Source organism: Gossypium hirsutum, chromosome A07 (genome assembly GCF_007990345.1).
Source record: "Gossypium hirsutum isolate 1008001.06 chromosome A07, Gossypium_hirsutum_v2.1, whole genome shotgun sequence".
NCBI lineage: Eukaryota > Viridiplantae > Streptophyta > Magnoliopsida > Malvales > Malvaceae > Gossypium > Gossypium hirsutum.
The window spans coordinates 14,552,276-14,579,642 of NC_053430.1; the positions used below are offsets into that span (position 1 = coordinate 14,552,276).

The 27,367-nt window shown below is 32.1% G+C and overlaps 1 protein-coding gene across 2 annotated transcripts; it reads left to right on the top strand.

Moving 5' to 3' along the window:
* The first annotated feature begins 19,134 nt into the window (after window positions 1–19,134).
* LOC107934007 (fasciclin-like arabinogalactan protein 7) lies at window positions 19,135–21,614 on the top strand. 2 transcript variants are annotated; one of them, XM_016866336.2, is made up of 2 exons: window positions 19,135–19,511; window positions 20,563–21,614. In XM_016866336.2, exon 2 carries the CDS (start codon window positions 20,589–20,591, stop codon window positions 21,384–21,386), a length of 798 nt encoding a protein of 265 aa, XP_016721825.1. In that variant the 5' UTR covers window positions 19,135–19,511; window positions 20,563–20,588; the 3' UTR covers window positions 21,387–21,614.
* The last annotated feature ends 5,753 nt before the right edge of the window (window positions 21,615–27,367 follow it).

Below are 27,367 nucleotides of genomic sequence, written 5' to 3' on the forward strand. Positions count from 1 at the left end.
TTTTCCTTTGGTGTGCATTCTAATTGCTTCAAAATTCTCTTGGTAGTCTCTAACCAATTTTCAGCTATTGTTGATTCAGTTTCCTTTGATCCCAAAAATTTTGTAGCTCCATACTTTTGCAGTTCCTTAATAGGAACTCGTCGGGTAACAGAGGTAGAAATACTAGCAGGCATACTTCCTACCGCTCTTTGAAGAGTTTCGACAATCATTCTAAATATTTCTGTATTATCCCTTCCAATATTTAGTGGTTGGTTACCTACCGGGTTTACACTTGGGGTTGCAGATTCAGATTCACTTACATCACTTGATTCATCTTTACTGTACATTTCTTGATCGGTACCCTCGATACTTTCGTCAGACATCTTTTACTCACTATAAAACAGAGTTAATTTATCAGTATATATAAATCAACATCCAATCCCGACTCACAGTTAACATAATAATAGCATGTACCTCTAGACTCAATTTCGAGCTCGATTTAGTCTTAGAATCGATTAAACCTAAGTAGCTCTGATACCACTAAATGTAACACCCCCTAACCTCAAACCGTCACCAGAATAGGGTTACGAGGCATTACTGGACTTATACACTAGCATTTATACAAAATCGAGTCATAAATTTGCATTCCAAATCGAAACTTCTCAAGTTACACTATAAAGTCCCTAAAATGGGTCTACGGGGCCTAATACATACTTTAGAAGTAATTCGGAAATAAACCGGCAACTTTGGAAATTTTACCTTGAAGATAGGGACACACGCCCGTGTGGCCTGGGACATGGCCGTGTGGCTAGCCCGTGGGGTTCCCATGGCCGTGGGCAGATCTGACTTGCACACACGACCATGGGGACAGCCCGTGTGACATAAACAGAGAGCCACACGGCCTGAGCACACGCCCATGTGACTTGGCCTTGTGAAAACATGATTTTTTGACCATTTTAAAGCTATTTTCACATGCTAAACACATCTAATTCACGCCCAAACATTTACTAATAGTTCTTAAATCAAATATCATTCATTATGCCATTCAAACTCAACAAATATTCATTCATTCACTTCAATACTTCTTAAGGATTATGTACCACAATTCATATCAAAATTATACTGCATTATCATACTAGCCAAACTCATATAAGTTTAATTTCCAAAATATGCATATTTCATACCATCTTTCATGCTCATTCTTATCATTTACAAAATAAAATATTATCAATCTAGGTACATGCCATTTTACCAAAAGAAAGGTACTTCACCACTTTGAGTTCGGGATTAGCTTGGATGCTGAGTTCTTAATTTTATTTTGTACCTAATCCTGCGTACGGAAAACAAACCTTACGCTGAGTATACACTCAGTGGTATTGCTATAAACTAATGCTTAGAACAATAATAAGTCGTATATATGTATTGTAACTCAAAACATTTACTTTCATAACCTTAATAGCTTAATCTATTGTCTTCATCTTATAACTCTTAAATGTAATTAAGCAATTCCTTATATATATGTCATATCATTCGATACCTTTTAATAATCATATAACAGTCACAGTCACATAATCAATAGCAATCAATATTTGTCTTCAGTACTTTCATTTACCCCTATTAATATAACTCGGACCTAAACGGATACACAGATCCAACCTACACGCTGGGGATAATATATAATGTTTTATCGGTCGAAACCGGAATACACCGTAGGGTAACAGTAACAGTAATAGTAACAGTCATAGTCAGGTACGAAGTACCTCTGCGGAACGAATCCAAAACAGTCACAGTAGTCGACACATATAGTGTCTCATCGACACACAGTCGAAATATCTCTAAACACTTCCAATCCTATGGTATGCCAATTGTATCCGACCAGCCCGACACTGTTAATAGGGTATTCAAATCGTTTCATTTCAATACAGAAGTAGTAACAGTTTCCATTATATTATTCATTATACATTCTAAATATTAAAAATAACAATTACATTGTATTAAATCATTAAGCATAGTTTATAGAAATAAAAACCGAAATTCTCGAGTTTACTCGATATCCTCGTTCACTTTCACCTTTCCCTTTTTCAATGACGTTTCCGGTGCTACGTTGGCTACATAAAATTTAACATTTAAAATTATCAATGTATGTTATTTAATAACACACTCTTTTATTTCCATGTAGCTTTTACATAAATTCCAAGTTAGTCCTTCCACCATAACCATTCTTTTTCTTCAAAATAAATCCTATATTTTCATTCAATTATCACTTTAAACAAGTTTTAACTCTTCATATTCAATATAAAACATCAATTCTACAATTTAGACAATTTAGTCCCTACTATAACAAAACTTATATCTCTTTTTATTATTTAATCATTCTCCCACTTCTAACTTGAATTTCTATCATTTTATCTCATAATTCTTCAATTTATACAACTTAATCAATATATAAAAATTCACTATCTTCCTAAATTTCAACATAATTCAAATAGTATTTCTTCCTAGGATTCCATAGACACCAAAATTATAAGAAAAAAGATTAAATTGACTTACCAATCAAGTTTGAAATCTTAAAACCCTAATTTTCCCTTTTCTTTTTCTTTCCCTTTTTCCTTCTTTCTTTCCCTGCTAATCGTGCCTTCTTTCTTTCTTTTTTTATGTTTTATTTCTTTTATTTAATCAATATGTTATAATTATATAATATAATATATTTTACTTTATATTATTATTTACTTATATAATAAGTAAATACATATATATTCATACATTTGTACCAATTAAAATAATACACATGTATTTATACTTATCACACACTTGTCATATAGGCTTATTTGCTAATTTAATCCCTTGACTTTTCTATAGTTTATAATTAAACTTTCACACTTTATTCAATTTAATCCATATACTTAATTAACCCTAATTAAGCTAAATTTACTTAATTAAAATCTAATTAACCTCTCACTTAATTTGGTAAATATTTCTAATAAATATTTACGAAACAAATTTTCAAAATCGAAAATCCAAAAACTCACTTTTCCAATGACCTTAAAATTTGGGTCGTTACATTTTGTCTCAAAAAACAATGAATGACGCGACGCCGAAAAGCATTTTGTCGACGCTAAAAGCTCGTGTGCCTAGCCGTGTGAGCCAGAAGGGCGTGTGGGCCCATTTTTAGTAAACTCTAATTAGGACCATAATTTGAAGTGGGTGTAACACCCTCTACCCGTATCTATTGCCGGAATAGGTACGAGGCATTACCGGAGTTTACTGAATATTTTTAGATAATTCTGAGTCATTTATTATTCATATTTTGAAAATAATCATAACGTCTCTCTATTGGGCCCTCGAAGCCCCAAACATACATTAAAAATCAACCAGAATTAAATCGGGATCATAAAAAAAATTCACAAAATCTTAAATTTTATTTTCATCTAAGTACTTACCATTTCAATACTACTTACAATTAAACATGTTACCATTCAATCAATAGCTTGACACTTGTCTAAACGTCAAACAACATCATTGTTAGTATGCTTGCATATATTTCATATAAATTCAACATTTATATACTTATTTTCTCAACATGTTACACTTGAGTTTAATAATTGTCTTTACTTACATAATTTCCTTGTATCAACATATCAAAGATAATCATATATGTACATGTCATGAAACATATCATTCTCTTACCGTTTCTTCATATGTATATATCAATCATTTCGTTATATCAATATTTCATGCACCATCATTTCCATATATTTTATGTATATTTATCCCGGTAAAGTTTATATCAAACTTAACATAAATTATATTCCATGTACTTATTCTTATTTTGTTTATCTATCTTCATAATTATTTCATACAACTATTTTGTACATATATTTCCATATGACCAGTTCTTGTAAACATTTCACACAACTATTTCATATAACCATTCATCATCTAATACATATTACCTGAATATCAATTGTTCAATAGATGTCATCGTGTCTCCCATCCACGGTCTTATTTATCTTTGACATGATGCCATAGTGTCTTTCAACTATGGTCTTACTCATTTTCTATCATGTTGCCATGGTATCTTTCAACCATGGTCTTATTCATTTCATGCCACGCTGCCATGGTATCTTTCAACCATGGTTGTAATATCCCGAATTAGGGCCTAATCGGAATAATGGTTTTGTGACCATAAATCTGAGATAGAAATAATTATTTTATAATTATTTTGAGGTTTATGATATGATTGCATGATTGTGTGAAAATTTCGTGATGAAATTCTATGCCTAAAGTGCTTAAATTGAAAGTAGGGACTAAATCGAATAAGTTGTAAAACTTGCATTCTAGAAGTTTTTAGTATGAAATTGTTTTGGAATATTAATGAGGAGGTCTTAAATAGCAATTTGACCAATTTTAAGTTCATGGACAAAATTAGGACATGGAAGGAATATTTGGAAAGTTTAGTAGTAAGGGTATTTTGGTCATTTAGTTATTAAAATGAATTAAAAACAAAATTAAAAGCCAATTTTTGTCCATATTCTTCATTAGGCCGAAATTTCAAGGGTTCTCCATAGCTAGGGTTTGTTTCAAGCTTCCAAGCTCCATAGTAAGTGATTCCAAGCCCCGTTTTTAATGATTTTTACGTTTTTGAAATCCTGGTAACTCGATAAAGCTTATGTTAGCAATAATTTAACCTAGGGTTTATATTTGGAAAAATACCCATAGGTGAAATTTGTGTATTTTGATGTTTTATGATAGAATATGAAGTTTTAAATTATGTTAGACAACTTGTACTACTCGATTTTAAGTAAAAACGAGTAAAAGGGCTTAATCGGTAAAAATACCTAATAGTCACAAGTACATGTTAGAGTGAGAATTTGATGTTGCCATAGAAGAGAAAAGTGATCAGCATCTCTTAAAACATAAGAATAAGGAATAAAGTTTAATCCCGAGCCTAGGGGCAAAAATGTAAATATGCAAAAGTTTAGGGGTAAATTTGTATTTTTGCCAAAATTTGAGTTAAGGATTAATTTGATAATGTGAGTATTAAATAAGCTAAATGTGTTATTTTAGATCAAGAAAGACGTGGAATCGACCTCAATCGAGGAAAAGAAAAGATTGTGGACTAAATTGCAAAATCTTTGTATTTGGTACCAAGCTAAGTTCGTGTGTAAATAATGTAGCATAATGGTTATTTTTAAGTTATTGATGTTAATTATATGTTATGCTGAATTTTATTATGAAATGTATGCTTTGTGGTTAATTTCAAATAATATGTAAATTATGTGAACTACTTGTTAAATATAATTGTTACCGAGTATTGATTTCGGCATTCTACGGAAGACGGCAAGGATAAGTGTTCGAGGAAAAAGCCCGTTTGAACCTTAGGAATAGATTAGGATACAAGTGACATGTCACTAGGATGGTTGAGCATCCAAATTCGTTGAGTTGAGTCCGAGTTCACTTATGGATGCGAATGTCCGAACTTGTTGAGTTGAGTCTGAGTTCGTGAGATGTAACTAGGCATCCGAACTCGTTGAGTTGAGTCCGAGTTCGCTTATGGGCGGGTTACATGATTGCTTGATTGCATATATGACACTTATGTGCAAGTTATCCATGTATCCGAATTATATTCCGATGTGTTCAACGGGTAAAGTTCTACTCAAATGGAGGAATATTCGAGATGTAAAGAGACGTATTGGTAAGTGATGTGAAATGGATATTTTGGACAGGTATGTATTTAACCCTCGGGTTGAGTATTGATACAACCACGATAAGGTAATAAGATGATGAAAAATGATTAAAAATGTGATATGTGTTTTAGTGATACATGCTAATGTTGATTGGTATGACTGTTTGTTATGTTACTTATTATTTCCATATGAACTTACTAAGCATTTATGCTTACTCCCTCCTTCTTACTCATTGTAGTTTTGGACAAGCCAGCTCAGGAGTCGGGATAGGTCGAAGGCTCAGTCACACTATCCGGAAGACTTTTGGTAATGGCTTGTAAATTTAAGTATGGCATGTATAGCAATATACCTTTTTTGTGTAAATGATCTTATGGTATGGTGATGGAATGGTTGAGGAAATGCTTGATAATGATAAATTATGAAAATAGTTAGTTTAGATTATATTTGATGTTAAGGAAAATTATTAAGATACTTAGTGCATAAAAACTCATAAAAGGGATGAAATTTGCCATAAACAGAATACTGCAGCAACACTGACGCGAGTTTAAAAATTTACTAAAAATCATAGAAATTGAACTTGGTGATGGAATACATATAAAATTGACGCTTATTATGTCTAGTTTCACATGAAACAAATGAAATAGGTAAAGGAATTATATGTTACAAGATATTTGAGTTTTAGTGAAACAGGGTCATAGCAGTTTCTGAATCCCCTGTTCCAACTTTAGAAATTCACCATAAATTTTAAAGATATAATTAGGTAGTGTATTTTATATTATCAGAATCCTTATTCAGTCTAGTTTTAGTAGAAATAAACCTCATAGTCATATGGATTTTTTACAGAGAGAAATGTGGTTCGTAGTAAATAGAGGTCATACCAGTCAAGTCCTGAAATAGGGGTAACTGTAACTAATAAACTGTACTAATTGGCCAAACCAAAAATTCTAGAAAAAAATTAGTAGATATTTATATGAGCCTAGATTTAGGGAAAATTTACGGATCGTGATTTCGAGTTTCGTAACTCGAGATATGATTTTTCTTATGACTGTGATGCAAGTAGCTTAAAAGCTGTGAATGTAGAAATAAATAATCCAAAGTTCTAAATATGTTAAATTAAGCTTAGTAACACCTCATACTCGACTCCGGCGACGGTCTCGGGCGTGGGGGCATTACATTTAGTGGTATCAGAGCAGGTTTAGTCGGTTCTCGGACTACGTCTTGTATGTACGGATTTTGCTATACATGCCATATGTATGAATTGTGATAGTGTGACGACTTCTGACCTTTTTAAATGATTTTTTTTATATAGTAAATGGATCCCGATCCAGCTGTGGCAGATGAAGTAGAGAGTAATGCGCCAGCTCCGGCTGAAGGAGCAGCGCTGACTGAAAACCCACCCCCTACTGTTGGTCAGGGAGGAGGAGAAAGGGATCGGGAAGCCTTTCTCCAAATGATGAGTGCATGGTACACTGAGTTCGTTCGTACGAACCCAAATGTACGACCTCCCCCACCTCCCCCAATTCCTCAACCTGTACCCCCGATGCCTCAAGGTATGGATATGATAAAATTTCATAGAACCCCCGTTGACAGAATTCGTAAACAAGGGGCTGAAGAATTTAGAGCAAATATTGATGATGATGCAGAGAAAGCAGAGTTCTGGCTTGAAAATTCTATCCGGGTATTTGATGAATTATCTTGTACACCTGAAGAATGTTTGAAATGTGCTACATCTTTGTTGAGAGATTCAGCCTATAATTGGTGGAAGACTTTGATTTCGGTGGTACCGAAAGAGAGGGTAACCTGGGAATTCTTTCAAGAAGAGTTTCGGAAGAAATATATTAGTGAAAGGTTTATTGATCAGAAATGTAAAGAGTTTCTTGAGCTGAAGCAAGGTAATATGACAGTCTCAGAATATGAAAGAGAGTTTGTTCGATTGAGTAAGTATGCCAGGGAATATGTTCCTACAGAAGCCAAGATGTGCCGACGATTTGAAGACGGGCTCAACGAAGACATTAAAGTATTTGTCGGGATCCTTGAACTAAAAGAAATGGTAGTACTGGTTGATCGAGCTTGTAAGGCTGAAGAACTACTTAAAGAAAAGAAAAAGGTAGAGGCTGAGACTAGAAATTGGAAGAAAAGACCGATGAGTAGTTCATTTTCACAACAACCTAGAAAGTCAAGGAATATGAATCCTCGTTCCCAAGCTTCAGCTGGACAATCATATGGGAATTATAAGAAGCAAAATGTGGGTCCTAAATCTCAGAATACTTCTGCAGCCAGTGTAGGGAACTCGAGATTTGTTAAACCCGAATGCCAGCGGTGTGGTAGAAATCATTTTGGTCTGTGCAGAGCAAATGAATGTTTTCGATTTGGTTCTCCGGATCATTTTATTAGAGACTGCCCAGAGAGAGCTGAGAAAGAAAAATTTCAGAATGTAAAAGCTAGTGGTGCAGACTCGAGGGGAAGGTATCCGAGAAAAGCTGGAAGTGAAACAAGCAGTAAGAATGTAGCCAGGGATGCACCGGTTAGACCTGAAGGAAGGGCTCCGGCTAGAACTTATGCTATTAAAGCGCGTGAAGATGCTTCCTCACCTGATGTGATTACCGGTACATTTTCTCTCTATAATGTTAATGTTATTGCCTTGATTGATCCCGATTCTACTCATTCCTATGTGTGCATGAAATTGGTGTCTAGTATGAATATACCTGTTGAGAACACAGAATTTATGATTAGAGTGTCGAATCAGTTAGGCATATGTGTGACTGTTGATAAAGTATGTAAGAAATGTCCTTTAATGATTCGGGATCATTACTTTCCGGCCGACTTGATGTTGTTTCCGTTTGATGAGTTTGATGTTATTTTGGGTATGGATTGGTTGACATTGCATGATGCTAAAATAAATTGCAAAGAAAAGGTTATAGAATTAAAGTGTGAAAATGGTGAAACTCTGCGGGTTGAATCAGATAAATCAGAGGCACTGCCTAGTGTGATTTCTTCAATGTCGGCTCAAAGATATCTGAGAAAGGGTTATGAAGCTTATTTGGCGTATGTAATTAATACAAAAGAAGTTGAAAAGAAAGTTGAATCAGCGTCGGTTGTGTGTGAATTTGCGGACGTATTTCCAGAAGAATTGCCGGGTTTGCCTCCAGTCAGGGAAGTAGAATTTGGTATTGATTTGATACCGGGAACAACTTCGATTTCGATTGCTTCGTATAGAATGGCACCAGCAGAGTTGAAGGAATTAAAGTCGCAGTTGCAAGAGTTGACTGATAAAGGTTTTGTGAGACCGAGTTTTTCACCTTGGGGTGCTCCCGTGTTACTTGTGAAAAAGAAGGATGGTTCTATGAGGTTGTGTGTTGATTATCAGCAGTTAAACAAGGTGACAATCAAAAACAAGTATCCGTTGCCAAGAATTGATGATTTGTTTGATCAGCTAAAAGGAGCGACATGGTTTTCAAAGATTGACTTGAGATCTGGGTATTACCAACTGCGGGTAAAGGAGTCGGATGTGCCTAAAACTGCTTTTAGAACAAGGTACGGTCATTATGAATTTTTAGTTATGCCATTCAGGTTGACAAATGCTCCTGCTGTGTTTATGGATTTAATGAATCGCATATTTCGGCCATACTTGGACAGATTTGTTGTGGTGTTTATAGATGATATTTTAATTTATTCAAGAGATGAGACAGAGCATGCTGAGCATTTGAGGATAGTTTTGCAAACTTTGAGAGATAAGCAGCTGTATGCTAAGTTTAGTAAAAGTGAATTTTGGCTCCGGGAAGTTGGATTTTTGGGTCATATTGTTTCAGGTGATGGTATACGGGTTGATCCTAGTAAAATTTCAGCCATTGTTGATTGGAAACCACCGAAAAACGTAACTGAAGTTAGAAGTTTCTTGGGGCTAGCTGGGTATTATCGGCAGTTTGTAAATGGATTTTCTATAATTGCTGCTCCTATGACTAGACTACTCCGAAAGGATGTTAAATTTGAATGGACGGAAGAATGTCAACAGAGTTTTGAAGAATTGAAAAAGTTATTAACTAAAGCACCAGTGTTGGTACAACCCGAATTAGGTAAAGAATTTGTGGTGTATAGTGATGCTTCTCTAAATGGTTTGGGGTGTGTACTCATGCAAGAAGGAAAAGTGGTGGCTTATGCTTTGAGGCAGTTAAAACCTCATGAGAGGAATTATCCTACTCACGATTTGGAATTGGCTGCAGTGGTGTTTGCTTTGAAGATTTGGCGACATTATTTGTATGGTGAAAAGTGCCGAGTATATACCGATCACAAAAGTCTTAAATACTTGATGTCACAAAAAGACTTGAATTTGAGACAGCGAAGATGGTTGGAGTTATTGAAAGATTATGAGCTTGTTATTGATTATCATCCGGGAAAAGCGAATGTGGTTGCCGATGCTTTAAGTAGAAAGTTGTTGTTTGCTTTGAGAGTTATGAACACTCAGTTGAAAATGTTAGATGACGGTTCGATTCTAGCAGAGTTAAGAGCAAGACCGATGTTTTTACAAGAGATTTCTGAAACAAAGAAAAATGATCAAGATTTGCTAGCTAAAAGAAAACAGTGTAAAGTTGATACGGGATCAGATTTCAGAATTGGTTCTGATGGGTGCTTAATGTTTAAAGATCGGATTTGTGTACCGAAGAATGAGGAATTGATTCAAAAGATCCTACAGGAAGCACATAGTGGTTATATCTCGATTCATCTGGGTAGTACGAAAATGTATAATGACTTGAAGAAAATGTATTGGTGGAATGGAATGAAAAGAGATATATCAGAGTTTGTATCCAAATGCTTAATTTGTCAACAGGTGAAAGCTGAACACCAAGTACCTTCAGGATTACTCCAGCCTATTATGGTTCCTGAATGGAAATGGGATCGGATTACTATAGATTTTGTTTCAGGATTGCCATTGACTCCGGGAAAGAAAGATGCCATCAGGGTAATAGTTGACAGATTAACTAAGTCGGCTCATTTTATCCCGGTACGTACGGATTATTCTCTTAACAAGTTGGCTGAACTGTATATTAGAGAAATTGTTAGATTACACGGAATACCATTATTGATTATTTCAGATAGAGATCCAAGGTTTACCTCGCGGTTTTGGCAAAAGTTGCAAGATGTGTTAGGTACGAAGTTAAATTTCAGTACTGCTTTTCATCCACAAACTGATGGACAATCAGAAAGAATAATTCAGATTCTTGAAGATATGCTTAGATGTTGTGTATTGGAATTTCAAGGAAGTTGGGAAAGATACTTACCGTTGGTGGAATTTGCTTACAATAATAGTTATCAGACGAGCTTGAAAATGGCACCTTATGAAGCATTATATGGTCGTAAGTGTCGAACGCCATTGTATTGGACTGAACTCAAGGAAAATCAGATTTATGGAGTTGATCTAATAAAAGAAACTGAAGAAAAAGTGAAGATAATTCGAGATTGTTTGAAAGCTGCTTCAGATAGACAGAAATCTTATGCAGACCTAAAGCGAAAGGACATTGAATTTCAAGTTGGTAATAAAGTATTTTTAAAGGTGACTCCGTGGAAGAAAGTCCTTAGATTTGGACGGAAGGGCAAATTAAGTCCGCGTTTTGTTGGGCCGTATGAAGTAATTGAAAAAGTTGGACCGGTAGCATATCGGCTAGCATTACCACCTGAATTAGAGAAGATTCATGATGTGTTCCACGTATCTATGTTACGTCGGTATCGTTCGGATCCTTCACATGTAGTTTCACTAACAGAAATTGAACTACAACCAGATATGACCTACGAAGAAGAACCGATTAAGATTTTAGCTCGAGAGGTCAAACAACTAAGGAATAAAAATGTTGCACTTGTGAAGGTGTTGTGGCAAAGGCATGGAGTAGAAGAAGCTACATGGGAATCCGAAGAAACTATGAGAAATCAATACCCACATCTGTTTACCGATAAGATTTTCGAGGACGAAAATCCTTAAAGGGGGGAGAGTTGTAATATCCCGAATTAGGGCCTAATCGGAATAATGGTTTTGTGACCATAAATTCGAGATAGAAATAATTATTTTATAATTATTTTGAGGTTTATGATATGATTTCATGATTGTGTGAAAATTTCGTGATGAAATTCTATGCCTAAAGTGCTTAAATTGAAAGTAGGGACTAAATCGAATAAGTTGCAAAACTTGCATTCTAGAAGTTTTTAGTATGAAATTGTTTTGGAATATTAATGAGGAGGTCTTAAATAGCAATTTGACCAATTTTAAGTTCATGGACAAAATTAGGACATGGAAGGAATTTTTGGAAAGTTTAGTAGTAAGGGTATTTTGGTCATTTAGTTATTAAAATGGATTAAAAACAAAATTAAAAGCCAATTTTTGTCCATCTTCTTCATTAGGCCGAAATTTCAAGGGTTCTCCATAGCTAGGGTTTGTTTCAAGCTTCCAAGCTCCATAGTAAGTGATTCCAAGCCCCATTTTTAATGATTTTTACGTTTTTGAGATCCCGGTAACTCGATAAAGCTTATGTTAGCAATAATTTAACCTAGGGTTTATATTTGGAAAAATACCCATAGGTGAAATTTGTGTATTTTGATGTTTTATGATAGAATATGAAGTTTTAAATTATGTTAGACAACTTGTACTACTCGATTTTAAGTAAAAACGAGTAAAAGGGCTTAATCGGTAAAAATACCTAATAGTCACAAGTACATGTTAGAGTGAGAATTTGATGTTGCCATAGAAGAGAAAAGTGATCAGCATCTCTTAAAACATAAGAATAAGGAATAAAGTTTAATCCCGAGCCTAGGGGCAAAAATGTAAATATGCAAAAGTTTAGGGGTAAATTTGTATTTTTGCCAAAATTTGAGTTAAGGATTAATTTGATAATGTGAGTATTAAATAAGCTAAATGTGTTATTTTAGATCAAGAAAGACGTGGAATCGACCTCAATCGAGGAAAAGAAAAGATTGTGGACTAAATTGCAAAATCTTTGTATTTTGGTACCAAGCTAAGTTCGTGTGTAAATAATGTAGCATAATGGTTATTTTTAAGTTATTGATGTTAATTATATGTTATGCTGAATTTTATTATGAAATGTATGCTTTGTGGTTAATTTCAAATAATATGTAAATTATGTGAACTACTTGTTAAATATAATTGTTACCGAGTATTGATTTCGGCATTCTACGGAAGACGGCAAGGATAAGTGTTCGAGGAAAAAGCCCGTTTGAACCTTAGGAATAGATTAGGATACAAGTGACATGTCACTAGGATGGTTGAGCATCCAAATTCGTTGAGTTGAGTCCGAGTTCACTTATGGATGCGAATGTCCGAACTTGTTGAGTTGAGTCCGAGTTCGTGAGATGTAACTAGGCATCCGAACTCGTTGAGTTGAGTCCGAGTTCGCTTATGGGCGGGTTACATGATTGCTTGATTGCATATATGGCACTTATGTGCAAGTTATCCATGTATCCGAATTATATTCCGATGTGTTCAACGGGTAAAGTTCTACTCAAATGGAGGAATATTCGAGATGTAAAGAGACGTATTGGTAAGTGATGTGAAATGGATATTTTGGACAGGTATGTATTTAACCCTCGGGTTGAGTATTGATACAACCACGATAAGGTAATAAGATGATGAAAAATGATTAAAAATGTGATATGTGTTTTAGTGATACATGCTAATGTTGATTGGTATGACTGTTTGTTATGTTACTTATTATTTCCATATGAACTTACTAAGCATTTATGCTTACTCCCTCCTTCTTACTCATTGTAGTTTTGGACAAGCCAGCTCAGGAGTCGGGATAGGTCGAAGGCTCAGTCACACTATCCGGAAGACTTTTGGTAATGGCTTGTAAATTTAAGTATGGCATGTATAGCAATATACCTTTTTTGTGTAAATGATCTTATGGTATGGTGATGGAATGGTTGAGGAAATGCTTGATAATGATAAATTATGAAAATAGTTAGTTTAGATTATATTTGATGTTAAGGAAAATTATTAAGATACTTAGTGCATAAAAACTCATAAAAGGGATGAAATTTGCCATAAACAAAATACTGCAGCAACACTGACGCGAGTTTAAAAATTTACTAAAAATCATAGAAATTGAACTTGGTGATGGAATACATATAAAATTGAAGCTTATTATGTCTAGTTTCACATGAAACAAATGAAACAGGTAAAGGAATTATATGTTACAAGATATTTGAATTTTAGTGAAACAGGGTCATAGCAGTTTCTGAATCCCCTGTTCCAACTTTAGAAATTCACCATAAATTGTAAAGATATAATTAGGTAGTGTATTTTATATTCTCAGAATCCTTATTGAGTCTAGTTTCAGTAGAAATAAACCTCATAGTCATATGGATTTTTTACAGAGAGAAATGTGGTTCGTAGTAAATAGAGGTCATACCAGTCAAGTCCTGAAACAGGGGTAACTTTAACTAATAAACTGTACTAATTGGCCAAACCAAAAATTCTAGAAAAAAATTAGTAGATAGTTATATGAGTCTAGATTTAGGGAAAATTTACGTATCATGATTTCGAGTTTCGTAACTCGAGATATGATTTTTCTTATGACTGTGATGCAAGTAGCTTAAAAGCTGTGAATGTAGAAATAAATAATCCAAAGTTCTAAATATGTTAAATTAAGCTTAGTAACACCTCATACTCGACTCCGGCAACGGTCTCGGGCGTGGGGGCGTTACAATGGTCTTATTCATTTCCCATCATGTTGCCATGGTATCTTTCAACCATGATCTTATTCATTTCATATCGGGTTGCCATGGTATCTTTCAACCATGGTCTTACACATTTCATATCAGGTTGCCATGGTATCTTTCAACCATGGTCTTACACATTTCATATCAGAGAGCACACTCCCGCGAACCTCATCCTTACAGTGGGATTACCAGTCAAGGCTAAATCCCTTATAATATAAGCTCATAGAGTATTGTCGGGATTACCAGTCCAGGCTAAATCCCTTGCAACGACAATTACTCTAATGAGCTTGGATCTGAATTACCAGTCTAGGCTAAATTCAGACCCTAATTTGGATTACCCGTTCGGGCTAAATCCATTTACACGTATTCTTCGGGAGGGCTATATCAGGATAGGATCACCCGTCCGGGCTAGATCCTTTTTACCGTCAATTCCTTTTCAGTGATCCATCGAAATTTACTTTTATTCAACCGGGATTTCTTCTCTTTTTTATCAAATATATCAATGTTCCATCAATTTTCATACAATGAACATTCAAATTATTTTCACATCAATAACATACATTTCAAGCATTTAAGAATATAATTCAAGTTACACGAACTTACCTCATTGCTTGTTTGTGTTTATAATTTCATTAATCCGATATCTTTTCTTTTCTACGATCAAGTCTCATATTTGAGTCGTCTGGATCTTTATAAATAAATTTGATCATCATTTTTATTCATTTCATTTTCTAATGCATTTAATTAATGCTCTAGGGAAAATTACCATTTTGCCCATAAACTTTTAATTAATGACGATTTCATCCTTAGGGTCAGGGAAAATAAAATTCTTGCAATTTAATCCTTATTTCCTGCTATTATTCTCATATGTATTGATAACAGTTCATGAATTCTATAAAATATCAGAATTTTCCATAATTTCAACACTTTTCAATTTAATCCCTAAAACATGTTTTCCCCCGATCTTGAACTAAATTAATAATTTCATTCAATTTTTTAATTTAACTAATAAAATAATCCATTTCATGCAATTTGGTCATTTCTGACATTTTTACAAAATTGCCCATAAAGTTTTACTTTTATTCAATTTAGTCCCTGAGCCTAAAATATACAAATTAGTCATGCTAGATGAATATTCATACATATTTTTCCTCCTCCTCCTTTCCATTCCACATCCTTAATGTAGATAACACACTTGTAAGTAACATTATCCATAATTTTTATTATTTACTTTTATGAACAATCAAGCTGTCTATCTGCGTCATAGTCACTAAATTATTTATAGCTGGAGTTATAGAACTCAAAATTAAGATCCGCTAATTTTCCTTGAAACTAAACTCATATATATTCTTACCATAAAATTTTAAGAATTTTTGGTTTAGCCAATAAGTACAGTTTATTCTTTAAAGTTACCCCTGTTCTGCTGTCTGACAGTTCTGGCCCTTCTTCACTAAAAATTAATTATCTCCTCGTACAGAATTCGAATGATGTTATCGTTTGTTTCTATTGAAAATAGACTCATTTAGGATTCTAAAAATATAAATTTAAACCCATAATTATTTCTATCCAATTTTTTATGATTTTACAAAGTCAGAAAAGGGGAACCTGAAATCATTCTGACCTTGTCTCACAAAATTCATCATATCTCATGATTTACAATTCCATTGCTTACATAATTTATTCTATAAGAAACTATACTTAATAATATTTAATTTAATATTTTATTTATCCTATAATTAGATTCTACAATTTTTGATGATTTTTCAAAGTTAGACTACTGCTGCTGTCCAAAACTGTTTTAGTACAAGATATTAATTACCATGTTATAACACCCTTATTTTCTTTTTCTACACCTTTTCTCTTCACTAACATATCAAGAACATAGGACCTTATGTAAGAAAACTCTACTATAACATTATTTCCATGTTTTGTCAATAATAACAAACTTAAAAACATGTTGAAATCTTGATATACTTACCTTGTTCTATTGATACTAATCTTTAACTTGATTTTCTCTCTCCTCCAGCTTCTATTTCTTGAATCCAACTTGATATTCTAACTCCTCATGGTCTCCTTAACATTTTTCTCTCTTAGTAGCTATGTAAATTCTTTTGATTTCTAGGTGAAAATGGTGAATTTTTGGTGGAAGGACCAAATTGTAAAGAAAACAAAATTTCTTTCTTTTCCTTCTCTTCTAACGTTGGTTGCATGGGAAAGGAAATGTGATGTTAATTCTTCATCTTTCTTTCCTTTTATACTAAATAAATAATAATATAATAATAATAAACATCTCATAAAAATATTAATAAAATAATATTTATCTAATTAATTAATTTAAAATATCATCAACATAATCATTACATTCTAGAATTCTCTCTCTTACTAATTGGCCATTTTTCCCTTCATGATCTTTTAGAATTCCATCATTTAGTCATCACTTAATTTGGTAAAATTGTGATTTAGTCCCTCATAATTTTTTACCTATTTAATTTGGTCCTAATTCATCAATTTTTCTTGGTTTCTAGATCATTCCACCCTTAAAATATTTGCACCATTAGTCCTTCAAATTTTTTATATTTACACTTCAACTCCTTAAATTTTGAGTATTTACTCTTGTGCAACAAGACTTTTCTCATCTTTGCAATTTAGTCCTTTCTTGAATTAATATATCATAATATACTTCCCAATATTGACATAACTCAAAAATTTCCTTTTTGTCACTTTATTTCCTTATTTTACTATATCACGGATAATATTTTACTGTAAAAATTTTTGGGGTATTACAGTGGGTATCAAGGTTAGCTATTTCATAGGGTTTGTTAGGCGGTAAATATGATTTTGATACATGGAATCTAATATTATGCTTTTGCATGTGACTTCTACAAGTATGTTAGCATGTACTGATGTGTAACACATGCATGTGTAACGTATGTGCATTGGGGTGGGATAATGACGTGATGGAGGAAGTGTGGCAATTTAATTATTTGTCTTATTTGGTGGTTTTAACCACATATTTGTTCTAGTGGTTTGACCATATTTATCTTATTCTGGCGGATTACCACACTATTTCTAGCAACTTATCTATACTATTCTAAAAAGTGACATACGCTCACTTATAGTTGTGTGGGGTTAGATGAGTATTTATTACCCTAATTGATGTATAGGGATGGACGGAGATGGTGTGTGACGGATGGGGGTAGGATTTGTATCTATTCAGTATTAAATGTTGCATCGCATAATATGCCATGTCATTCGCATCTGATATGGTAATTATGCTGCATTGCATCATATGTCATGCTATGTATTTTTTTCAGTTTCTAACTTCTATGTGAATTGTGATATCTGTTCTACTTTTAAGGGCTGAATTGCACACTAATTTTGTTAGCTCACCCTTTTATTTTTGACTTCTTAGGTGAACAACAAATTTAGGATCGGGCGGCGCACTGGAGCTTGGATTGATTTTCTGGATAATACCATAAAACAATTTATGTTTAATTCTTTTCTAACTATAAATCTGTTTTTGGACTTTGCTTTATGGTTTTTGTTCATTTTATCAAATTTTGATCTTTTAAACGTAAAACTGCATAATCAAACGAATTATTAAAATAAAAATAGGTTTTCAAAGCTAAAACTCTGAAAATTTTCTGCTTGTATACTAAATAAGTGATTAAGGGCTAGTTTGGCAATGCTTTTGAAAAGTGCTTTTGAAAAAGTGCTGTGAAAAAGTGTTTTTTAGAAGTGCTTTTGAAAATTTTGATTTAAAATTTGAGTGTTTAGCATTACTGTCAAAAAGTACTTTTGAGAAATAAAATGTTCATTTTAGACATGTTATTATCAAGTAATAAATATACATTTAAATAATATTTAAATTAGTTAATATTATTATATTTTAGTAAGAATATAAAAATTTATTATAACTTCTTGTTAATATTTTAATATATAAAATATAAATTTAAAATATTTTTAAGCAATAAATATTAATTATTTATAAAATTTAATTAGAATATATAAAATATATTTTAAATATTTAAATATAACTATTAAATATTTGTAATTAGTATTTTAAAAAATATTTTTTTATTTTTAATTAATGATTTTAACATATTTGTAATTAAGTACCAAGAAAAAAAAGGGGAAGTACTATGTTATTGGAGGGGTGAAAAAGTAATTAAGCACTAAAAGTGCTTTTAGGAGAGGAAAAGCTAAAAATTTTAGCTTCACATTTTTAGAAGTGCTTTTCAAAAATACTTCTGAAAAGCTAAAAATTTCAGCTAAAAGCAGCTTGTTTTGCACAGCTTTTTTTCCAGAAGTGCTTTTAGAGCCAAAAGGGCTTTTAAAAAGCAATGCAGAACTGGCCCTAAGTGATTTTACTGTAAAATAAATGTTTTCGAGTATGAGATTTTTTAAAAACACATAAAAGATTAGCTAAAATTAATGTTTTCTGACCATTAGTTTTCCAAATTTTCATTTTTCAAAATAAGATGTGCTTCGAGAATAAATGGCTAAAGTTATTAATTTATCAATGTAACATTCATAATTCGATCATAATTTCTAGACTGGATGTGGGGTATTACATTATTTTAACTTGAATGATTAGTTTATATATAGAGATTAATTTACTATTTTTAAGTTAAAAATAAAATGTAATCTGATTTAAGGTAAATAAAAACTTTTATGGTAAAAAAATTCAATGATTAGGGTATCTCGCAGTAATAGTCATATAACATAGTTGAAAGTTGATTATGAAAGCCTACCTTACACTTACATTGTCATTTTTCCTTGAAAGAGTTGCCAAATCCAGATTGCATTATTTTTCCTTTAAGGAAGTATTCATTGATTTCCCACCCACTATTCAATCCCCACTACACAAAAACAACACCCCCCATGTGTAGTGTATTCTTTTTCCCCATTTTTTTTTAATTTTTTATTTACCCTTTAAATCCCACTTTAAAACACCACCAGCTGGTACCATCCTCAAACTCACTTTGTTTTTATTCTTTTATATAAGCCAAAGAAAAAAAAAAATCCCATCTTTATAGTCGTTCTCTTTCTCCCGGGTTATTTCAATCTGCTACATTGGGTACCCAAGCACTAAATTTTCTCCCTGGATTCCTCTTTAGTAAGGTTAGTTCCCTGCATTTTGTCAGCTCTCATTGTAGTTTTAAGTTTTTCTTTTGTTAAAGTTCCATTCTTTAAGTCTTTCTAAGTTCTAAAGATCCTTTTTCTTTCAAGTTATCTGAGTTTTTAAGTTATACCCAGATCTTTGCTTGACTTTTTTTTGTTGATGTTCCTTGTTTTTGGTTCTTGAAGAACTTGGCTTTAAAGTACCCAGCAAAACTATAGTTGTGTTCAAGCCATTTGTAGATTCAAAAGAGTAATTTTGATCGTTGTTTTTTTTTTTATTACTTGAGCGATTTGGTAAGCTGTAATTTAGTGGAGGAGCTCAAGAACAACAAACTGATTAAACATACACACACACACGCATATATATATATATATGTTTAATTCTATGTAATCCATATTTGCATTGTCTTAGATCCTGTTTTAAGCTTGTTGTTTCATTATGGTTGACTAGTGTTTTCATTATTGGATTTGTTGGATGAGCTAATCAAGATCTGACTTTTCATTTCATTCCATTCCATTCATTGGAGATTTGGTTTTATTTACAAGGGTTAAATCACTGTTTGGTTCTGAAGTTAGCAAGGGGTCTAAATTTTTTCTTGTCCAAGTTAACTCCTTAACTTAACAATTGCTTCGACATTGGGGTTTGAAATTTTATTTAATCCCTAAAATTGACAATTGTTCCTGTATCGGAGCTTGAACTTGCAATTAGTCTCACGTTGGGCTTGAACTTTAGAGTTTTCAAAGAGTAACTTGGAGCGAGAATAATTACCAAGGTTAGGGCCTAACTTAAAAAAAGTTCAAACAAGTGCCAAATTCAAGGCCTAACTTGTACTAAAAACAAAATTCAAGCCCCAATGTGGGCAAAGTTACCAAGATCAGATCCAAAAAAGTGATTTAACCCTGTTTATAATGCATTATGCATAAGATAGAACCCTGAGATTCTGATCTAGATTGTGATGTGGCTGATCTTAGGGAATTGTTTATTATGTTGTTCATAATGTAGATTTCACCATTAGTTGCAATATGATTGTGAAATATTTGATTCTTGTAGGAATTTGGAGTTGGTGGTGGTAAAAAATGGAGTTTTCCAGGGTTTCTATGATTAGTTGTTTTGCATTTCTCTTGTGCTCCTCCTTGGCATATGGTGCCTCTAGTCCTCCAGCTCCTATGGCAATGAGTCCCAGTCCGACACCGACACCGGCACCAGCACCTGCACCGGAATATGTAAACCTAACTTATTTGCTCTCTGTGGCTGGTCCATTTCACACATTCCTCAACTACCTTGAATCCACTAAAGTCCTGGATACTTTCCAAAACCAAGCCAACAACACTGACCAAGGCATTACGATTTTCGTGCCAAAAGATAGTGCCTTCAAAGCTCTTAAGAAGCCTTCATTATCAAATCTCACTAATGACCAGCTTAAATCACTCATCCTTTTCCATGCCATGCCCAAATTCTACTCTCTCGCGGACTTCAACAAGCTTAGTACCAAAGGCCCTGTTAGTACCCTCGCCGGTAGCCAATACAGTTTGAACTTCACAGACAATTCCGGCACTGTTCACCTCGATTCTGGATGGAGCAAAACGAAAGTTTCCAGCGCTGTTCACTCAACTGACCCTGTTGCCATATACCAAGTCGATAAAGTCCTTCTTCCAGAGGCTATCTTCGGAACTGACATTCCTCCAATGCCACCAGCTCCTGCCCCTGCTCCCGATATTAGCCCAGCTGCAGATGCTCCATCAGCAGAAACCAAGGGAAAAGGTTCTTCATCCAAGGCCGAACCTTCAACTTCATCATCCCATAGGATCATGAACTTTGGGACATGGAATCAGCTGGTTTTGGCATTGTTCGGTGGGTGGGTGATGTTCTTCTAAGTTCAAAGGGACTTTCATTTCGAGTCTAATTTATGTTCATGTTGGAGAGAAAATCATATTTGGGTTTTTCAATTTACTTTTGATTTTTAGAACCATTTTTTCATTTATATGTTATGGAGAGATTATTATGTGTTGAAAAGAATGTGAGTTCTTGTTTTGCAGTTACTATTTTTTTTTTTTAAATTGAGTTTCTCAATTTACTTGAATAAAGTTAGCAAATTTCAAGTTCTCAGTTGCGTAATTAGTATATTGCAACAAATATGTTGTTCGGTATGGCCATCATTGAAAAGGGTAAACTACACTTAATATCATTAAACTATTAGTAAATTCATGGTTTAGTCACTCAACTTTAAAAAATTACAAAATGTCACTATAAAAAATTACAAAATGTCACTAGATTATTTTAAAAATTTTCATTTAAGTCACTGAGTTGTTAAAATTGTTATTATATGGCTTTTTTTGTTCACATAGTTTGCACTAATTGAAAATTTTTCTTCTCTTTTGTAATTCAATTTTTTTCATAAAATGACTTTAAATGTCACGAATTTACGAATTAAAATCCAAACAATTTTTTTTATAATCTTTGACACTAATTGTCAAATTAGCTTAGATTTAAGGTATGTTCTACTTGCCAAACTCACTATCAAATTTGTCGTACCAATTGTCAAATTGCCGCTTGCTCACTAGTTGAACTTTAAAGAAAAACTTAACAGTCCAGTAACTTAAATTAAAACTTTTGAATAGTTCAATAACTTGAATAAAATTTTTTAAATAATTCAATGATCATTTTATAACTTTTTGAAGTTAAATGACTAAAACATGAATATATTAATAGTGAATGATCTTGGGTGTAATTTATCAAATGAAGATAAAGTATGGATTGGAGCAATTTGGTGCTTAACCTTGGACTAAAGAGGAACATTTCTGAAATTTTATAATTAAAATATATAGGATATATTTTAGAAGTTAAAGTATGGTCTTCTCGCTCAGTTGGCTAGAGCGTGGTGCCAATAACGTGAAGGTCGCGGTAGTTTTAGGTAATCATGGTTCGAGTAGTGCGCAGAGATAATCATGGTTGGGGTCTGGTTCGAATCAGATTTCAATAGAACTTTAGGTTTGGGTCTAGCTTGAAAAAATAGATCTAAAATTTTATCTAAGCTCGACACAAATAAAAATATTAAAACTCGAATCCAACTTGATCTGTCAGTATTAATTTTTTTATAATATTTTTATATAAAAATAAATTTAAAAATTATAATACATTAAATACACTAAAACAATATAATAACACTAAAATAATATTAAAATAGGTATAACTTAACAATCAAATATCTCTAAAATAATAGTAAAATTAATAATAAAACAGTAATTATATAATATCCAAACAACAAAAAAATAGGGGTAATCTACAAAAAGAGTCACTTTTGTTTGCCTCAAGTTACATTTTAGTCACTTATGTTTGAAATGTTACGTTTTAGTCACTTATGTTACTATTTTGTTACGAAGTGATCACTCTACCGTTAGGTTCCGTTATCTCTCTAACGATAATCCTACGTGGCAGTTCAACTAGATTTTAAGCGCCAACTTGGATTTCTAAATGGGATGAAAATAGATTTTTAATTAAAAATTTAATTAATTAAAATTTTTAAACCTAAACCTTTACTAAAAATTTTTTTTATCTCCTCTTTTTAATTTTTCTTTCATCTCTTCTTTTTTTTCAATGCTTTTTTTTACTCATTTGATTGGAAAAACTATTATTAAGATCAAAATAGTTGAAATTAAATTGACTGCTTCATAAAGATGGATTCAATGGAGGGTTCAGGTATGTCTTCTTTGCATTCCTCTATCTCTTTTATTCAATACTGAAAAACAAAAGATTAGATTTTTTATTGTTTAATGAAAACCCTAAATTAAAATTCTTGATATTTTCTTCTACTTTTTGAAATGTTTGTAAACATGTATTTTATTTTGCGTCAGTAGACATCCCATAAAATGCAACCAGAAACATGTTTTCATGAACATGTTTCATTCAAGCTAATTTTAAAATTTTCAGAAAAGGGCTGTTACTTTCACTGTTCTTGTTCCTAATTATTATATTTTCTAGTTCTTTCACAGTTCTTGAATAATTGGTTTCTCAATCAATTTTTTTTATCTGAATCAACTTGTATGTTCACAATCTCTTTGTGGTATTCCAGATTATTCTTTCTTATTGTTGATTTCAACTATTTTGATCTTAATAATAGTTTTTCCAGTCAGATGAAAAAAAACCATTGAAAAAAATAAGAGACAAAAGAAAAATTAAAAAGAGGAGATGAACATTAAGGTTTAGGTTTGAAAATTTTAATTAATTAAATATTTTTAATTAAAAATTTATTTTCATCCCATTTAGAAATCCAAGTTGGCACCTAAAATCTAGTTGGACTGCCACCTAGGATTACCGTTAGAGAGATAACGGAACTTAACAGTAGAGTGATTACTTCGTAACAAAATAATAACATAAGTGACTAAAACGTAACATTTTAAACATAAGTGACTAAAATATAACTTGAGGCAAACAAAAGTGACTATTTTTGTAGATTACCCACAAAATAATAACAATATTGTTATAAAATAAAGAGAGACGGAGAGAATAAAAAATAAAGAAAATATGAAAGCAATATAGAATGTATTTTTTTTGTTGAAAGCAACAGAGAATGCACTTCATTGATCAAAATGGGTAATTACAATACTTCATCAGAGTCTCTATTTATAAGCATAAGAAGTATAATTGAAATAGAGATTTAATTCTAATTACTATTAGAATTTAAAGTATATTAAAACTTTATCTTAATCATAATGGACATACACTTAATAAGATATTCATAACACTCCCCCTTGGCTGTCCATTGATAGATAATGTGACTCGTTAAAACTTTATTAGGAAAAACCCTGTGGGATAAAAACCTAATGAAGGGAAAAGAGTACACAGTCTATAATATGCACAATATGCTGCCTCATTAAAAACCTTACCAGAAAAATTCAATGGGACAAAACCTTAATTAAGGAAAAAAAAAAGTCCAACGCGTATAAACATCACATATTTTCTCATATTCTACGTATTTAATCTTGAATACTAGTTTTTCACATGACTATTTGAATGTATTTGATAAGCATTTATATTACCATTGTTTTAAAAGTCACGAGTGAAAGAAATTTGAGAAAATATATTTTGATCTCTTCAGGAGATTCAACAATACTTAAAATCATGATTCTTTTATAAAAACACAAATAGGTATTTTGGATCATTTTATAATCCTCCTTCAACTACTATTTACTAAGTCAAATTTATCACATATGTTCAAATTATTTCAATTCATATAAATGAAAAATTTCTCGAGAATTTTAATATGCTTCTAGCATCCTAAATCTTTCAAGGATTTTAATATAAACTTTACTATATAGTGATTTATAAAAAGGTTATAACAATAACCATTGGACGCAAGTTAAATCTTTTATGAATTGTCCATTTAATAATATATCTAAAGGTTATTGCATCCATCATAAAAGAATATTATATCTTTTCATAAGCAATGTCAAGACTTAGCGAAAAACTTCATATTTTATTCCGCTTTTGCAAAATTACTTCAATTGCACCCTCACTGACTTTATACCTTTAGATATTTGGACTACTGGTCCAAAAACTCCACAAATTTAATTGTATTTGAGTTGCGTCTTTCTATTTTGATCAATTTATTTCATATCTATATTTCTCAATAGATTTATTCAAGATCTTTCTTTTATTTCATTATTTCAATAATAATATTGCATGCAAAATCATTGTCGACCACTTTTATTATTCTGCTCCACATTTTTTTCGAATCGACATAACTTATCGAGATCTCTTATTTTCATTATTTTAAAATTCAATTTCAGGTACCTAAATCTTTTTTGGAGTTTTACTTATTAGTTATGTCTTAGGTCTCTTCTGGAGCACCCGCCTCTACTATATGACCATTTAGAAGAATTTTCATCTTGGGAACCGATCAATCTATTATTTATTCTAACTGATTGTCGTATTGGGACTTTGATTCAAATTAAAATATTAACTTGGTATTCTCATTAATTTTGTAAATACATCTGATAGTTAACTTGTAATGAGTTATCATTGTTAAACTTCTGGTTCAAATTACTCACCCTCTAACTCATTATAAGTTATTATTTCTCTCCCCCTAATATCGGGAAAACTATCGAATCAAAATTGTAATCACAAATCATGTCATAATTGAATCTCGAATACATTCAAAACATCTAATAATATATATTCTCAATCTCTTATAATAATGAAATGGCAACAAAACACAACAATAAAATAGTAGAAACAACAGCAAAATAGTGAAAACAGCAGTAAAATACAGCAGCAGTTTTTTTGCAAATTTGGATCAGGTCCGAATAAAAAAATTTGCCTAAGACCCAATTCATTTAAAAAACGGACCTTATTTTTATTCAAACCCATTAATTTAGTCATATGATCCGTAACATAGTTACCAGTACGACAAACATGACGCAGCCTAACCAATCAGTTCCAACGGAGTTTCCACAAGGTTAGTATCCCCAGCACAACCAGCAACAATGGACTCAATAATAAAATATATTATTTAGAATATTAAAGAACATTATTTAAAAATTTAAGAAAGTATTTATCCTAATATTTATAATTCAATAAATAAAATTATTAAAAACTTAAAAAAATCCAATAATCAATTTATTCATATACAGTTTTCCGCTCATCCACCCAAACAGTACCCTAAAGTAATTTAGTACTACTAATCATAAGGTTTAATTATGAAGTTCATCCTTTCATTTTAAGGAAATTGAGAAGTTAGTTCCTGCATTTCAATTTATTAATTTTGGTCCTTGTGCTTTATAAAAATTAAGAAGTTAATCTATTTAGATAAAAATGATAAACTTATCATTAAATCGCTCACCTGAAGATCAACAATTTAACATTTTACAATAAAAATTAATAAAAATTAACAATTCAACAATTTATATATAACAAAATAGCAAAAAACAACTGTTCTAGTACATGTGTTTATTAACAATTAGACTAACCTTTTGGTGATGACAAAAAAAAAAAAAAAGACTTACTTCTTTGTATTCATAAAGTACGAGGACCATATTTTAATAAATTAAAAAAGAATGACTAACTTGTAACACATTATTTAGTACTTGAGTTTGATATATATTTTTTAATTTGGTATATTGATTTGTACTTAAAAATACCATAGTTAAATTTTTAGTACTTAGTTTTATTTTTAAGATTGAAGTGATAAAAATTCGTAGTTAACTAATAATAATAACAATTAATTAGGGGTTTTTTACTAATATAATATAAAAAAACACCTAAATGCTACCCAAAAAAATTATACCAAAATGGTACATCCAGGGTGGTGTCGCCTCTAGCAGTGGCATGACCACCTTGGTTTTTCTGCCACCAACAGTAAAAAAAAAACAGTAAAAATACATAAAAGCTAAAAAACTATAACAAAAAACAGAAGAAGGTGACAGGCGGCACAGGTGGAGGCCCTGCATCAGGCGGCATTGGTGGTGGGCCTGCCACAGGCGGCACCGATAGTGTTAGTGGTAGAGGCGCACCGGGCGATTACACTCCTCATGCAGGGGTTTTGTTTTTCTTTGTTATGGTCCCCAAAGTTAATTTTGCGAAGAAAGAAGGAGAAGAAGAAAAGAAGAGAAGAAGAAGAAGGAGAAAGAGGCGGCACTGGTGAGGGAAGAAAAAAGAAAAAGAGAAGGAGAAGAAGAGGGAGGGAAGGAAAAAAATTATTGAGAAATTAATGTTAATTTAAGTAAATAATTTATTTATTGTAGGTGTTATTATTATTATTATTATTATTTTTATTGATTTTGATTTAAATCAGATTTAATTTTTAAATTTATTTTTTACAAGGTGTTATTTGGTTAAAAGAGATATTGAGGTATGTTTG